Source organism: Sceloporus undulatus, chromosome 6 (assembly GCF_019175285.1).
Source record: "Sceloporus undulatus isolate JIND9_A2432 ecotype Alabama chromosome 6, SceUnd_v1.1, whole genome shotgun sequence".
NCBI classification, from domain to species: domain Eukaryota; kingdom Metazoa; phylum Chordata; class Lepidosauria; order Squamata; family Phrynosomatidae; genus Sceloporus; species Sceloporus undulatus.
In genome coordinates, this window is record NC_056527.1 from 125,404,204 (window position 1) to 125,419,623 (window position 15,420).

The 15,420-nt window shown below is 42.0% G+C and overlaps 1 protein-coding gene across 1 annotated transcript in view; it reads left to right on the top strand.

Moving 5' to 3' along the window:
- The window catches only part of DPYSL2 (dihydropyrimidinase like 2), a 52,517-nt gene that overhangs the window by 10,429 nt on the left and 26,668 nt on the right, over positions 1-15,420 (top strand). Inside the window, 2 exon segments of the mRNA XM_042476820.1 lie at positions 14,117-14,205; positions 15,000-15,184. Coding sequence (XP_042332754.1) covers positions 14,117-14,205; positions 15,000-15,184 — 274 coding nt within the window.

The following is a 15,420-nucleotide window of genomic DNA, read 5'->3' on the forward strand; positions in this document are numbered from 1 at the left end:
ATTATTATTATTATTATTATTATTATTATTATTATTATTATTATTATTATTAAATTCATATGTTTATGTTGACATATCAGGCAGGATTAAACAGACTTTTAGGAGTGATCATGTACCATTCTTCGTATATGTGTGTGTATATATATACACACACACACACATATATGTATGTCCTCAAAAGCTTCTAGGTTAGCATTGAACAAAGAAATGATTGGTCTGTCCCCTGTAATGGATGTTCCTTACATTGAGCTCCCTCCTACCTCCTCCGACCCCCCACTTCGAAATGAGCTAGATATGCTATATTTTTTCTCATCTGTCTAAACCAAGAGTACATGTGCCATGAAATATAAATATTGAGGATCTATATTGCACAGTTCTTAATAATATATACAATGAAGAAGCAGTACATATAAGGTAACCTGCAGATGTCTGGAAATCTCTGGATGTGAATGCTGCTTACTATTAGACAGCTGGTGTCTATGCTACCTTAAGTCCAGATGATACAATTTTAAAGTCTCCATTCATATAGTTCTCTTATCTAATTCATACACAGATAGGATCTAAAAATCTGAATGTCTGGAACTGTAGAAGTACCTGTGTGGAATTAGGCTTGTAATGCCTGCTTTGGTGTCTTTTGCAGAACAAATAAGTACAAATAAAACATTCATTTTCAGTTATCATTTTTTCAAAATGCGTAGCCTTCCAGAGGGCAAATGCACCCCTCTGAGCTGAGCATTGCAAATTTGATTGATGTTGATCTGTAAGAAGCTTTTGCATTTGAATTTTTATGGCTAATCATTACTAGCTCTTTTCTTTTGAGACCTCTGGCCATTAGGCATTGCTTTTGAAAAGCAGTTCACATTTGTTTGCTGTAGTACTAACCTTAATCTTGGAGGTGGGATATTATTGCATTCCACATGCCCAAAAGAAAGAACCACTTGCTTTTCAAAGCAAGGATGTGGAACCTTTTAATCTGATAATGGCTCTGATGCCAAAACAAACTACAAATCCTGATTCCATAGCATTAAGGCATGGCAGTTAAAGTGATGTCACACTGCATTAATTCTGCAGTCCAGATGCAGCCTAAGGCAAATCTATACACACTTACTTGAGAGTAAATTTTATTGATCTCAGTAGGATTATTTCTGTACAGGATTGTGGGCTGGAGCAGATGGGTAAAAAAAGTAGTTTGAACCTGCTTTTTTCTGAAAGCGGGTCAAAACCTTGCTGTGCATTTGACCCACTCCCAAAGCAGACCGAATACTGATAGGCAGTCCACATGATGTGGCATCAAGCTGTGTTGTGGGATTATTTTTATTGTCACCTTCTCAACATGCATGTGCGCCATCACACGAACATATAACAGGTGACCTCCCAGTACCTCCCATGTCCCACCCAGATGCCATCTCATTGGATGGCTACCCCTTTCATCAGCCACATAGCTGCATGTGTGATGCTCCGGCCGTGCACCACATTGGTGCGCTGAGTAATAGCAATAGCACCTACATTTCTATACTGCTTCATAGTGAACTATGCACTCTCTAAGCAGTTTAGGAGTGCTAGCCAATTGCCCCCAGCAAGCTGGATACTAATTTTACCAACCTACCAAAGGAGGGAAGGCTGAGTCAACCTTGGAGCCCTCCAGGATCGAAATCACAACATTGTGGCTGCAACACCAGATCTCATTTCAATACAGTTGCATGGAACCCCCATATATGCCCCCTTCACCTCACTTCACCTCATTTCCCCCTGTTGGACTGCCTGATTTGTGTATGATGTAATTGCATCCATTTGGGGGTTGCATGTTCATTTTTTCCCATTGCCACATCTCCGCACTGGTACCGAGCCATTTATATGCAGGGGCAAAGATGTGCATTTTCTGCACTAAGATGGAGTATCCTGGGTTATTTTTGCTCCTGTTTTTAGCCCTGGAGCCTGACTTTGTTCCAGTTTCCACCTACTTTCCTTGCATGCATTGTATAAACGCCGTGGCTTCAAAGCAGCTAGAAGTTGCTTTATTTTGCCTGTGTGTTTTGGCCCATAGTTGTAAACCTGGTATAATACTAGGATCTAGGCCACTGGTTCTCAGCCTTCCTAATGCCGTGACCCTTTAATACAGTTCCTCATGTTGTGGTGACCCCCAACCATAACATTATTTTCATTGCTACTTCATAACTGCAATTAAAAACATGCATTTTCCAATGGTCTTAGGAGACCCCTGTGGTCACGACCCATGGGTTGAAAACTGCTGATCTAGGCTCTTGTCCCCTTGGCAGGTGAACAGAACAACTGCTTCTGCCTGTCACATCTCAGAATGTAGGTCCATGTGTTGGAGAATGTATACCACCAGATGTGGTTTGGGACTGTGATTTAGGGCAGACATTGGCCTCTTCCTGACAAATCCACAGTAGATCCCATGCCTGTTTGGTTCACTGCTTCAGTCATTAAACCGATAAACCCAAAACAGCTGAGTGTTGCATGATTTTAATAAGGATGAGCAGCAGGACTTGCATTGGCAGACAACATTATTTGGCTATGCCCCATAGAGGCCCACTGCCAACCCTTGCAGCCTCATGACTCTGCTCCTTTTTTGTCCTTGGTGTGTCTGCCTATTGACCTGCCCTCTTCCAGAAAAGAAGAGTAACTTCCCATATATCTCGTCCAATCTCTTTTGGAAAATGGTGTGAATTAGCTGAGTTTGTTGTTGTTGTTAACGGCCTTAGTGTTGATCTCAACCCATAAGAGTTCCTTGCTCACAGGCTTTATCTAGCCCACTATAGTCTCCCAGTTGCACTTCTTCAGTCCTCAGGAAGATAGGATTGAAAGGAGAAATTCAAAGTGCAGAAGTAATTTGCCTTCAATTGACTGAGCAGGAAGAGGTGGAGGCTTGCGCTTTGTAAACTGAGTACATAAAGTCCAGAGCCTCTCTGTGTAAAATTATAGTTTTTGGTGTTCCTCCCCATTAATAACCATTGCCTCTTGTCCACACCCTTCTGACCACATTCTGATGTGACTCAGTCACAGACGTCCTGCTTTTCATCTGTGAAATGTTGAAGAGCATGCTATAGTAGCATTGGCTGGAGCAGAATACTATTCCCCCCCCCCAAACTCAATTTATTGAATTGAGAAGGATAACAATGATAAGAATGGATGTCTTCAAAAAGAGGCTGGACACCTACCCAGATAGGGATGCTTTACTGGGAGATCCTGCATTGAGCTGTTGTCAAAAAGGTGGATTCGGTCCATTGTCCACATCCAACTTTGTCATTCTGTAAGGAACAAGAATGTTTGTTGGAAACAGTCTTAGGCAACCACTCTGTATCTGATATAATGTACAGATGGCCCGGATGATGCTAAAAGTGCCTCTTGGGAAAATTGTGTACCATGAGCAAGGCTGAGAGTCTATCCCATCTTATGCTTCTTGTTGTAATGTGCCTTCAAGTCATTTTGGACTTATGGAGAACCAAAGGCAAATCTATTATGGGTTCTTCTTGGCACGTTTCTTCAGCGAGGGTTTGCCATTGCCATCCTCTGAGGCTGAGAGAATGTGATTTGCCAAAGGTCACCTAGTGGGTTTCCCATGGATGAATGGGAACTTGAACCATGGTCTCCAATCCTCAAACCACTACACCATGCTGGCTTCTACACCAGTATTAAAAGTATTAGGACAGACCGAAAGGGGACTAAACTGTCCTTATCCAGCCTTCGTAACTGAATAGTAACTGTACTTCAAAGGTGTGAACAATAACAGGGGCAGTTCAGGACAAGCCAGTTTACCCTTGGTGGGTGTCATTTTCATCCTTTAATGGGGCTACCACCTACTAGTACTTGAAAGCCTTTGAGTAACCTTCTGCCTAAGTTACATTCAGCCCAAGAGGAGTGAGATGGGAGCCAGCGTTGCGTAGTGGTTTGAGCATCAGACTTTGGAGACCAGGGTTTGATTCACGGCTCAGCCATGAAAACCAATGGGTGACCAGTGGTGCCACAACAAACTACAATTGCTAGGATTCCATGGCATTGAGCCATTGTAGTTAACGTGGTGTCAAACTGGATTATTTTGGCAGTGCGGATGCAGCCCAGGAGGAAAAGGGCTGGTTGGGTGCAAAAAGCCTTTGTGAAGAAGAAAAAGAATTTCTTTATTGGCATCTTTGTTAACTGAAGCATGCTTGTATTTATACCCAGCCAGTGTATGTATGCATGTATGTTTATAACTGGGCCATAAACAGAAAGCGGTTGTTTTGCTTTGTTAAAAAAGATTAAAATAATAATCCTGATCTGTAGTAAATCCTTATCTTCTGGAAGAGTGAACAGCATGGAGCTGTGTATCAGTAAACCAGCTCAAATTCGCGAGCCACACTTTTAAAAAAGGCTTTTTAAAATGGCACGCCTTTCTTTTCCACCAGGATTTTGTCATCGAATGCAAACTTTTCCTTTTTTTGAATGGCAAAATTTGCCATTTCTCCCTAATTTTTTAGAATTTCTTAATTTTTTCCCCCAAGAAAAGCCAAAATGAGACATTTCCAATGAAAGGGAGGAGGAGGGAAATAAAGGAGCTTCTAGTCTATCCAAGCTCTGCTGCTTTCTGCTGCCAGGCGAACAATGCCCTTGCTATCTGCTCTTGCAGCCGCATGCTAAGAAGGAAAAGCGCCAAGCGATTGCTAGTGGCAATAAGGAAAAGAGAGGTGGGAAAACAAAAAATATTCCTTCCTTCCTTCCTATCCTCCCTCCTTCTTTTCTGTCTGGTTGGCAAGAGCAGGGCGTGGACAGTTGTTCAGCAGCACCAGCATCTCATCTGCAAGACTGCGGATCCCATCGCCTCTCTCTCAATCCAGCATCACTGTGCAATTCATGGTGCAGAGATCACAACCTCTGGTTTGCTGCACTGGCCTGCGGATGGTGCAAGGAAAGGAGGCTAGGGAGAGATAATAATAATAATAATATTAATATTCACATTAACAACAACACCACTAATAATCTTATTTACTTATATCCCACCTTTCTCCCTGATATAGGGACTCAAGTACTATTGTAATAATGTAATAGTGTAATTGTAATTACTATTGTAATGATGTAATAATTCTAATGTTCCCTTTTGTTATGTTTTTAATTGGACTGTGTTTTTTTTAATATGGTGAGCCGGCCTGAGTCCTAGTTTTGGGAAAAGGACTGGATATAGATAATAATAATAATAATAATAATAATAATAATAATAATGGTAATGAGGATAATGCTCAGCTATGAAACCCACTGGGCAAGAAGTCACACTCTCTCAGCCTCAGGGGAAAGCAATGGCAAACCTCTGAACAAATCTTGCCAAGAAAAGCCCAGGATATGGCAGCCTTAGGGTCACTGGAAATGGCTTGAAGGCACACAAAATAATAATGATAATAATAACAATAATTTCTTGCCCATATTTCAGATTTCTCATTTATAATTTGCAGTTTATAAGTAGCAAGAACTGGTGGGTGTTGAAAGCAATCCTCACCCTGCTGTCGCTGCAGTTGCATGTTGTGTTGCCTTCCTCTGAGGCTGAGAGAGTGTGACTTGCCCAAGGTTCTCCCAGTGGATTTAATACAGAGAAATTTAGAAGAATCCTTCCAAAGCAAAGGCGACTTGGAAGCATGGTCAGAACATCTCTCTTTCTCTTCCCTTAGACTCTGCGTCCATTCCATGGAAGGCATGGTCAGGACATCTGATCATCCTGAGGCTGAGAGAGTGTGACTGCCCAAAATCCCCAGTGGCTTTAATGCTGGGAAATTTGGAAAAAAGCCTTGCAAAGTAAAGGAAGCCTCTCCCTTCTCAGACTCTGTGTGCATCCCATGGTCATCCTTAGGCTGAGAGAGTGTGACTAAGGTCCCCCAGTGGCTTTAATGCAGGGAAATCTGGAGGAATCTTTGCAAAGCAAATGAAGCCCCTCCTCTCTCTTTCTTTCCTTAGACTCTGCCTGCATCCCATGGAAAGCATGGGGTCAAGACATCTGATCACCCTGAGGTTGAGAGAGTGTGACTTGCTTAAAGTCCCCCAGTGGCTTTAATGCAGGGAAATTCCGAAGAATCCTTGCAAAACACAAACAAGTCCCTCCTCTCTCTTAGACTCTGTCTGCATCCCATGGAAAGCATGGGGTCAAGACATCTGATCACCCTGAGGCTGAGAGAGTGTGACCTGCCCATTGGGTTTGCAGCAGGGAAATTTGCAAGACCCCTTGCAAAGCAAAAGAACCCCCCTCTGCATCTCTCCCTTCTTGCAATTGCAGACTCTACTTGCATAATACAGTAATGTATATTAATCCCTTCATTATTGCATCCCATGGAAAGCAATCATAAAAAGGAAGGCGTGGTCCCTGCATCACCACCATCATCATCATCATCATCATCCCTGGACCTCTTCTCCTTCCTGCTCAGGGCGACCCTCCCTTTCTCAGCCATATCCCCCCTTAAACCGCAGCCGGGCTCTCAGTGGCTTCCTCCATTGCGCCACTTTACATCTCAACGTTCTACTCGCTTCCCATTGGACGAGACGCGGGGCTTATTTGCATACCACGGAGCGAACCGACCAATCAGGCTCCGAAGCAAGAGCAGCCCTTTTTTTTTTCTCTGTGTGCCTTTCTCTTTCTCTATAGAGGACAGGGCGTGGCGAGGGCGCATGCGCGGTGGGGCTCGCCTTGTGCTGTGGCTTTGATTGCTTGCTTGCTTGCTGGATTCTTTGCTTGCTGCAGCCTCCTTTTTCCTGCCGCCTGAGGACTGGGCTGGGTTTGCAAAAGCAGAAGGGAGGAAAGGCAGTTTTCCCCCCTTCTCCATCCGGGGTTTTATTTATTTATTTATTTTTGGGAGGTGTGAGAGACCAGCTGGGAAGCCTTGCTCTCATTGCATGCATTTATTTTTAAATGCAATTTTATTTTAATTTTTGCAAAATTATTATTGCTTTCTTAAGGAGGGGTTAAAAAAAGCAACACTAATTGAGGGATTAATTTGGGGGCTTCATTTTTAAATTTATTATTATTATTATTATTATTAAATTTGCAACTGAAAAGCAAGGGAGTTTTTATTTTTAATTTTTAATATATATATATATATATATATATATATTGGAGTAGGGGGAGTTTTGCTTTCCCCAAAGCCAGCAGCTTGCAAAGATGTCATATCAAGGGAAGAAAAATATCCCTCGCATCACGGTGAGTACAAACCTCAGGAAGCTTATGTATCTATCTATATATATATATATATATATATATATATGTATATATAATGTAACTTTGCAAAGAAACAAAAAAGCAAACAATGGCAACGAGGGTGGCTTGCAAGCCTTTGTGTTTTTCTGTCTCTGTGTCTAGGAAGGAAAAATAAAATATAATATAGATTAAAAAGAAAGGGAAAAAATAAATCTGGCAGGTTTATTATTCTTTGCAACAAAGAAAACCCAGCAAAGCTTCTTTAAAGATGCAGCCTTGAATGTATGATTATTATATCTGTGTTGAACATGGTAGAAGAGAAAAAAGACATGATGGTGATAAAGGAACAATGGTTGCCTTATTTTAACATTTCCAGCCAGCTCTCTTTTGGGAAAGGTCTCTATTTTTTTTCCCCTTGGGAAAAAAAGAAAGAAAGAAAGGAGGGAAGCTATAAAAATAAAAATAGCAAGAGGGTAATTTTATATAAAAATAATATAAAAGATTACATTTTGCATTGAGGATGCAAACCTTGCCTTCTCTGTCTCATTTTTCCATCCTCTCTGGTTTTGCATCTTGTAGCTGCCACAGAAGGGAAACACTGAATGTGCCAACCTGGATCTTTCCAAAGGGATGTTGGCTATATATATATATATATATATATATATATATATATATATATATGTGTTACCCTCTTTTTGTTTCCCTTTGGCAGAATAGACTATAGACAGTGGGAGGCAGACAGAGAGACAGACAGACAGTCAGATCCCAGGGCTGGACTGCATTGCATGATCAAGGGTGTTTCATAAGAAGCCTTTGGTGGGTCAAGCCAAGCCTTTGAAGGCTCTGTTTTGTCCCTTTCCTTTCAAACCCCAGCAAGGGTTCAAGCTGGGCAAGATCCATGGGGTGCTGGGCAGAGTTGTGAGGAGGGATTGAAGGAAAATATATCCCTTTTCTCTCTGTGTGTTTTTGTAATGTGCAATTCTTGATCCCAGGAGTAGAGCTTCTGGCAGCATTATTGTTTTTGGCCAGGGAAAGCAAGGCATGCATGCATTCCTGGTTATGTGCAATGAAGATGTTCTGCTTTCTTCTTCTTTTAAACAAAACAAAAATCAATTTTGGGAAAATTGAGAGAATTTGGAAAGGCTACTGGTAGGAAGGCTTGGCAAAATGCATGCATTTCTGGTCATGTGCAGCAAGGATGTTCTGCCATCTTCTTTATTTAATGGAATAAATTTTTGGAAAGCGTGGCAAGGCTGCTGATAGGAAGCCTTGGCAAATGGATGCCTCTCTGGTCATGTGCAAGGAGAATGTTCTGCATTCATATATATATATATGTGTGTGTGTGTGTATGTATATGAATATATTATACATTTTTGGAAAGTGGAGAGAGAGTAGCAAAGCTGGTAGGAAGCCTTGACAAATGCATGCATCTCTGATCATGTGCATTGAGGATGTTCTGCACACACACACACACATATATATTAATAAAATGCATTTTTGGAAAGTGGAGAGAAAGTGGCAAGGCTGCTGGTAGGAAGCCTTGGCAAATTAATTCATTTCTGGACATGCGCGGCAAGGATGTTCTTTTTCTCTTCTCTTTGATAAAAAGACATCTTTGGCTAGTGGAGTGAGAGTGGCAAGCTTGCAGGTAGGAAGCCTTGGCAGAGGCTGCCCCACCCCACACGCCCCATGCATTGCCCTTTTGGGTGAGGATGAAGGGAAAGGAGCATAGGGTGGGTACAAGCTGGCACCTCTCACACATATGCATGCATACCCTGCACACTTTTCTCATACAAAGGGAGGTGATGGAGATCAGAGGATGAAGCTGGCTTTTTCTCTCCCTCCCTCCTTTTCTTGCAGGAGGTAATGGCGCTTGTGGTGAGGCGACGAGCAGATGGAGGCTGCATGGTTGGCTCAGTTCGCCTTTGCTTTCCTTCCCCTGCAAGAAAACAGTGTTGTGTAGGGAACCGAATGGGTGGAAAGGAAGGGCACAAATGGTGCTCTGTTTGTATGCAGGAGACCCCCGCCTTCTTGCTCCACATTTCCCCACCGCCACCTCCATTTATTCTCCTTTGAAAAGAAATCAGATGCAATCCTTTCTCTTCTGATAGGATTCCCAGCTCTCTTCTCTCTCCTTTCTGAACATCCCATGTTCACCCCTGCAGGGATCCCTCGGGGAGATGGAAAGGGAACGGTTATATAAAAGTCCGCCATTCATTATGGAGGGACCTGATTGTCATGTGCAATGGACCATACAGTAGACGGTGTGGCTGGGGGTGAGCATAATAGATCTTCATGGAATACCGCTCAAAATCAGTCCTCAGTGGGAAGGGTTTTCAATGCTCCCCCATGCTCCAGGGTTGCGTCTCTGTCCCCTACATGTTTGGGGGGCACATCCTAGTCTTCCAAGCCTCTTTCTGAGCATTATAGTTGAGATGTGGAAATAGTTATTTTTTAGAAGCATCTCAGACTGCTGGGTTTGAGTGCTGGTTTGTCTTTTTCTTTTAACGCCTGACCTGGCTCTTCCCATAGATTGGTGGAATCTGTAGGATTCCTCCCCCTTTTGTACATTTTTATTATCTCACTGAGTCTAGAAGCTTTACAATCACGGAAAAAGGCTTGTTGAAGGTTGGATTGGTGTCGACTCGACACTGATGCAGGCCTTTTAGCTGTATGGTGTTTTCATTTTCCCTGCTGAGTGGAGATAAAAAGGGAGAATGGGATACGCTCTGGTTCATTTCAGTGTGTAAACCTGGGAAAGCTCTGCAGGGTTAATAGTGTTACAACAATGAAAAAGAATTGGGCATGTGACTGACTGAGCACAGAGGCCAATTTTGCCAGAAGCAACACTCCTCCGTCCAACAATTAATAGACGCATGGAATTGGAAAGCCTGGTTAGAGTTTGAAATTCATTTGGTCCAGCGACCTTCAACCTTCCAACTTCAGAATTCCTTTCTAACTTGCAACACAGCTTTTATTTAATTTTGCATTTTACTGCATACCCTTTTGTGCTTTTACAGTGGTTGTCTAGATTGCTGTCTTTTCCCTTGCCAAAGCATAGTTATCACAATGGTGTTTCAATCCAGACATGACTCAGTTATGGGTCGCAAGATACTCTTTGGAGACCTCTGCTTCAGCTCAGCCGCTGGAAACACAGAAAGTTCTGGCAGACCCGACACTCTTAAGAGACTAGCTCACATAATCCAGATTAGCTGTGTGTTTATGCCATGCTGCAGACGTGCCATGCTGCACTGGGCTTAGAAATGGCTGTAGAGCAACATTTCCCATATACTGCCACTCGAGGTGCCTTGAGTTCAAAACATCTGGAGAACACATGGAGTTCCATTTCTCCTCCAGATGTATTGGGCTCAAGGCACCTTACAGAAAAGGTAGGATATAAAGAAATAAAGTGACTGACTGCAGCTCCAACAGTTCCTTGCTTATGTTCAGGCATTGTGAATGGTCATAGTATGTCAAAACATCTGGAGAACCAAAGGCCTCAAGGATTAAACATGGTTTTGCTGAAAAAGAATGCTGTCAGGGGACATGACAACACTCTTCAAATACTCAAAGTTGTAGCTCAGAGGAGGAGCCAAATTTTTATTCTTTGCTGTCCTAAAGCTATATCTACTGGGTTTAAGTCACAGCGTGGAAGGTCTCAGTTGAACATGAGGAGAAACATCAGTGGAAAGATCAGTCTAAAAAAAAAAAGAATCAGTTATGAGGGGCTGGAGCCAGCATGACCTAGTCAGTGTTTGAAGATTGGATTGTGACTCTGGGGACCAAGGTTCGAATCCTTGCTCAGCCATGGAAGCCCACTGAGTCACCTTGGGCAAGTCACACTCTTTCAGCTTCAGAGGAAGACAAAAAACAAATCCACTCTGTGTTAATCTTGCCAAGAAAACCCCATGATAGGATTTGCCTAAGGGTCGCCATAAGTTGGAAATGGAAGGTATACAAAAGGGCAGCTCCTTCTGGATATCCACAAATGGACCCAATAGTCAGGTACAGGAAGTACTCTAGCTTTAGATTTTCTCCATTGAGCATCTAGTTGGGCAACTAGTTCTTCATATCCCCATTTCAGCTCTGTGGCTAAGCTCTGGGTAGATGTGGTTTAGGCTTTAAAATCTCAGAAGGTCTAGGTGGCTCAGTTAACAGTCATATAACACGGGGATTGGTGACCAATTGGGCAGATGGAAACCAGACTTAACATATGAGAGTTGAAGGAGCCTGTCCATACCTCCTATTGCCTTGAGTAGGGATTTACTTTTAGCCTATTGAGGGGACAGCTCACAGGTCCTAATAGATATCTAGTAGAAGGAGAAGCTTTGCCCTGAATCTCTGTTAGGCAATTGTAGCTCCTCCAGTGCAGTTCTATGGTCAGTGTCTGTCAGACGTTGACCACAAAGTTGCACTGGAGGACCTAGAGATTCCTAGAGAGAATGCTCTATTAGGCATTTGTAGCTCCTTCTGTGCAGCTCTATGGTCAGTGTCTGTCGGACATTGACCACAGGGGTGCACTGGAGGACCTAGAGATTCCTAAAGAGGTGTCCTCTCAGGTAAAAACATGGTGCTTTTGTTATTTGCGGACTTTCCATATTCACGGGGGTCTTGTGCCCCTAACCCTAGTGAATATGAAGGGACAAGTGTGGTAGCAAGAGGCCTCCCTGGCTGGGATTAATAAGAGGGACTTCAGGTTCACCGGAGGCTAAATGTTGGCTAAATTCAGGTACAGGAAACTCTCTCTTTTTAGAATGAGGTCTTTCGTTTTTCAGCATGAGGTTGTCAGGATCCAGTCTACTTGCTGACTGTCCAGTAAAATCAAGTGTGTTGGCAGCCCCCAGAGAAGGAGTATCTTTAGTGGTAGCCCCTAAATTATGGAACAACTTCACAGGACCTTTGGAAAAGTGCATTACTTTCCACTTTTATACTGGAGGAATTATTTCACTTTGAAAAAATAAAGAAATAAATAAATGACCATATGTAGGTTCTTTAGTCCAGTCTCAGTCCAGTTTGCCTAGAATGGTGTATTGTGTGGTTTGCAGAGAGCCTCCTCAGTGTCAGGAAGATAGGCTGCATGCAATTCATGTAAAATACATCTGATCTACAACAATTCCTCTTTTTTGTGTTGCTTCTAGCCAGATCTTCCTTGTCTCATAACAGCTTTTGACATATTTGAAATAGGTTATGGGAACCAAAGCATACAACAACAACAACAATTTATAGCTTTCTTATTTATTTATTTAAAAAACCTGAATGCCACTATTCATCCAATAAATTCCAGGGCAATTTAACAACAAATATTGCAAGAAGATATTAACATATCTAACAAAAGCATAACTGTTCAACAACTATACCAATAGAACATTAAAGTGTGTGTAATAAAGCCGTAGCATGAATGGGAAAAGGAAGCAGAAGCTGCAAACTGAAAAGCGGAAGCTGAAGCAGACATGACCAGTTGGGAGCCCAGATATAATTCAGTAACTGTCAGTGGAGTTATCAATTTCAGTACCACCTTGGGTCCCTTCTGGAAGAAAGATGACATACAAAATATAATATAATATAATATAATATAATATAATATAATATAGTATCCTCTGAGCCAAACACTGGGATGATCTGCATGAAGAAATAAAGACCCACATCTGAGTTAGGCCAGATCAGAGGTTCCAACACAAAATTTGCCTGGAAGAGCTGCACTATTGTGTTGCTACAAAGCAAACAATTTATACAGTGGGCCCTTGGTATCTGCTGGGGTTTGGTTCCAGGACCCTCCATGGATACCCAAATCCATGTATGCTCAAATCCCATTATATATGATGGCATAGTAAAATGGCATCCCTTGTATAAAATGGGGAAATCAAGGTTTGCTTTTTGAAATGTATACTTAAAATCATGGAGGACTGAATCCATGGATGCAGGATCTGTTGATATGGATGGCTGACTGTACTGTATTTTATGCAGACACTGAAACAGAAAAAAGTGATTAGTTCAAGCGAACTAATATTTATATTTACCTGCCAAACTGCAGCAAATCATCAAGAGATCTGAAATACATTCTGATAGTCTTTCCGCTTACTCCTGTTAATATTTTTACCTTGTGCATTAAGTTAACAGAAATAGGACATCCTTAAAATTTCACTGCTGGGTGTATCGCTACTGCAGTGTCATTGTATCTGTTTTCTATTATGCTTTTCTCTTGGAGAAGCATAGGTACTTTGTTATTTCGGTCTGGTCCTCTCTCTGTCTCCAGCTTAACTAGTGACTGTTTGTGGAATTGTTTCAATGAAGTAGCTACATAAATTTGGTTGAATGTATCTACTCAGTTCAAACCTTTCCAGAATTGAGCTGAAAGGGCATATTTGTGTTGCAAGTCCCATGGCAACAGACTTTTGGTCAGTTTCCCTACTGCTTTCTTGAAATAAGCCAAGTGATGATTTTAACCTCCGTGGGCGTCTTTTTAGAAAGTTAAGCTCGCAGCTAAAGTAAAAGTAAGTCGCCTTATGGAAAGCCGTTAATTTTCTTCCACTAAAACGGCATGTGCTGCTTTGCGGTAGCCAAGTCTTGGATAGATTTTGTTTTAATTGGTGTCGGGTGCAGCTTAATAAAACAGGTTGACACACCCTGTAAATGTAACCTCATTTCTTTTACTAGTCTATGCCTCCTTTGCTGAGCGCTGGATTGATGAAAGGAGGCTGTCTGTGGTTCTGAAGCCGCATTTAATCTTCCCAGCTAAAAATACAGCACTTGACTTGTTTATATGAAACACCCTTTGAATAATTCACAGATAGATTTCTCTTTCCTCCACTGTTTGATCAACCATCGCACACTGTCATCCAAGGAATATTGCATTGTTTGATATCTCTTTGTTTTAGAGGGATCACCTTTTGATCAATTATGACAAAATAGGGAACAGATATTACATTGCTTGATGTCTTTTTGTTTCAGAGTGATCGCCTTTTGATCAAGGGTGGCAAAATAGTTAACGATGACCAGTCATTCTATGCAGACATTTACATGGAAGATGGGTTAATAAAGTAAGTACCCATTCATTTCCTCTTTGGAATTGGATTGCTCTACCTGGAAATGCACACTGTTGTAAAATAAATCATAACGGGCAACTTGCAAAGCAAGGATTGAGACCATGTGGTCCTTGGGAACATATGATGTGGTTGGATGGTACCTATCATCAGCTCTAGTCAGCATAGCTAGTGGTTGTGATATTGTGGGAGCTATTGTTCAGTAATATCTTCCCTTCCAAGACCAGAGTTGGAAGGTGCATAACACCATAAGACATTGACAAAATTTTGATGGCACATAACTTTCACGGGCTAAACCCCGCTTTTTCAAATGCCTGAAATGGCAACTTCAATGGGCATGTAGTTAATGAAATTGGCACTGGAATGAAATGGTACAGTAAAGGTGTTCACTTTATAGTGAACACTCCATATGCTTTGGAATGCAAATGTAAATACCATAGAGATTCATTAATACCCTGTTCAGCTGGAATTTCCATAGCTGGGAGCCAGGGAGACACAGCTCCTCCTCTTAGATTTATGCAGGCATGTCTGTGCAATGATGAAAATGATAACTGGCAAAGCAGAGGTGATACACTACTTTCCCTCCTCCCTAGGGATGAAAGGGATGGCTCAGTGCAGCTGCGGTTCGTGCATTCCCATGATTGGTTATGTTGCTGAAATGTCTAGAAATAAGACTGTGCAGCTGTGGCGGGAGAGTTTTGGAAGTTTAGAATCACACTTGGCCTTGTGTTTAACTTTGGGGATGGAGTTATGACTTCTTTGTATGACTCTGCATAAATATATCTTCTCAGGCAAATTGGAGAGAATCTGATTGTGCCAGGAGGAGTGAAGACGATCGAGGCTCATGGACGGATGGTGGTCCCTGGAGGAATCGATGTCCACACTCGCTTCCAGATGCCTGATCAAGGGATGACATCTTCTGATGACTTCTTCCAAGGAACGAAAGCTGCTCTGGCTGGAGGCACCACTATGATCAGTAAGATTCCTTGATGAATAGTTGTGAGCAGGAAGGAGAGTGCTTGCTGGTTCTAGGGCAAATGAGGAAAAGGGTCTACTTGTAACAAATGACAAATAGTTGATAAGAGTGACAACAGCTGCAAGACACAAGACATTGGTCAAATACTACCTTTGTAACATTTTAAAAAACGGTTGGTGAATAGAACATTTAACAAGGCATGCTTCACTTCAGGTTGATAAGTTTGTAGTCAGGGG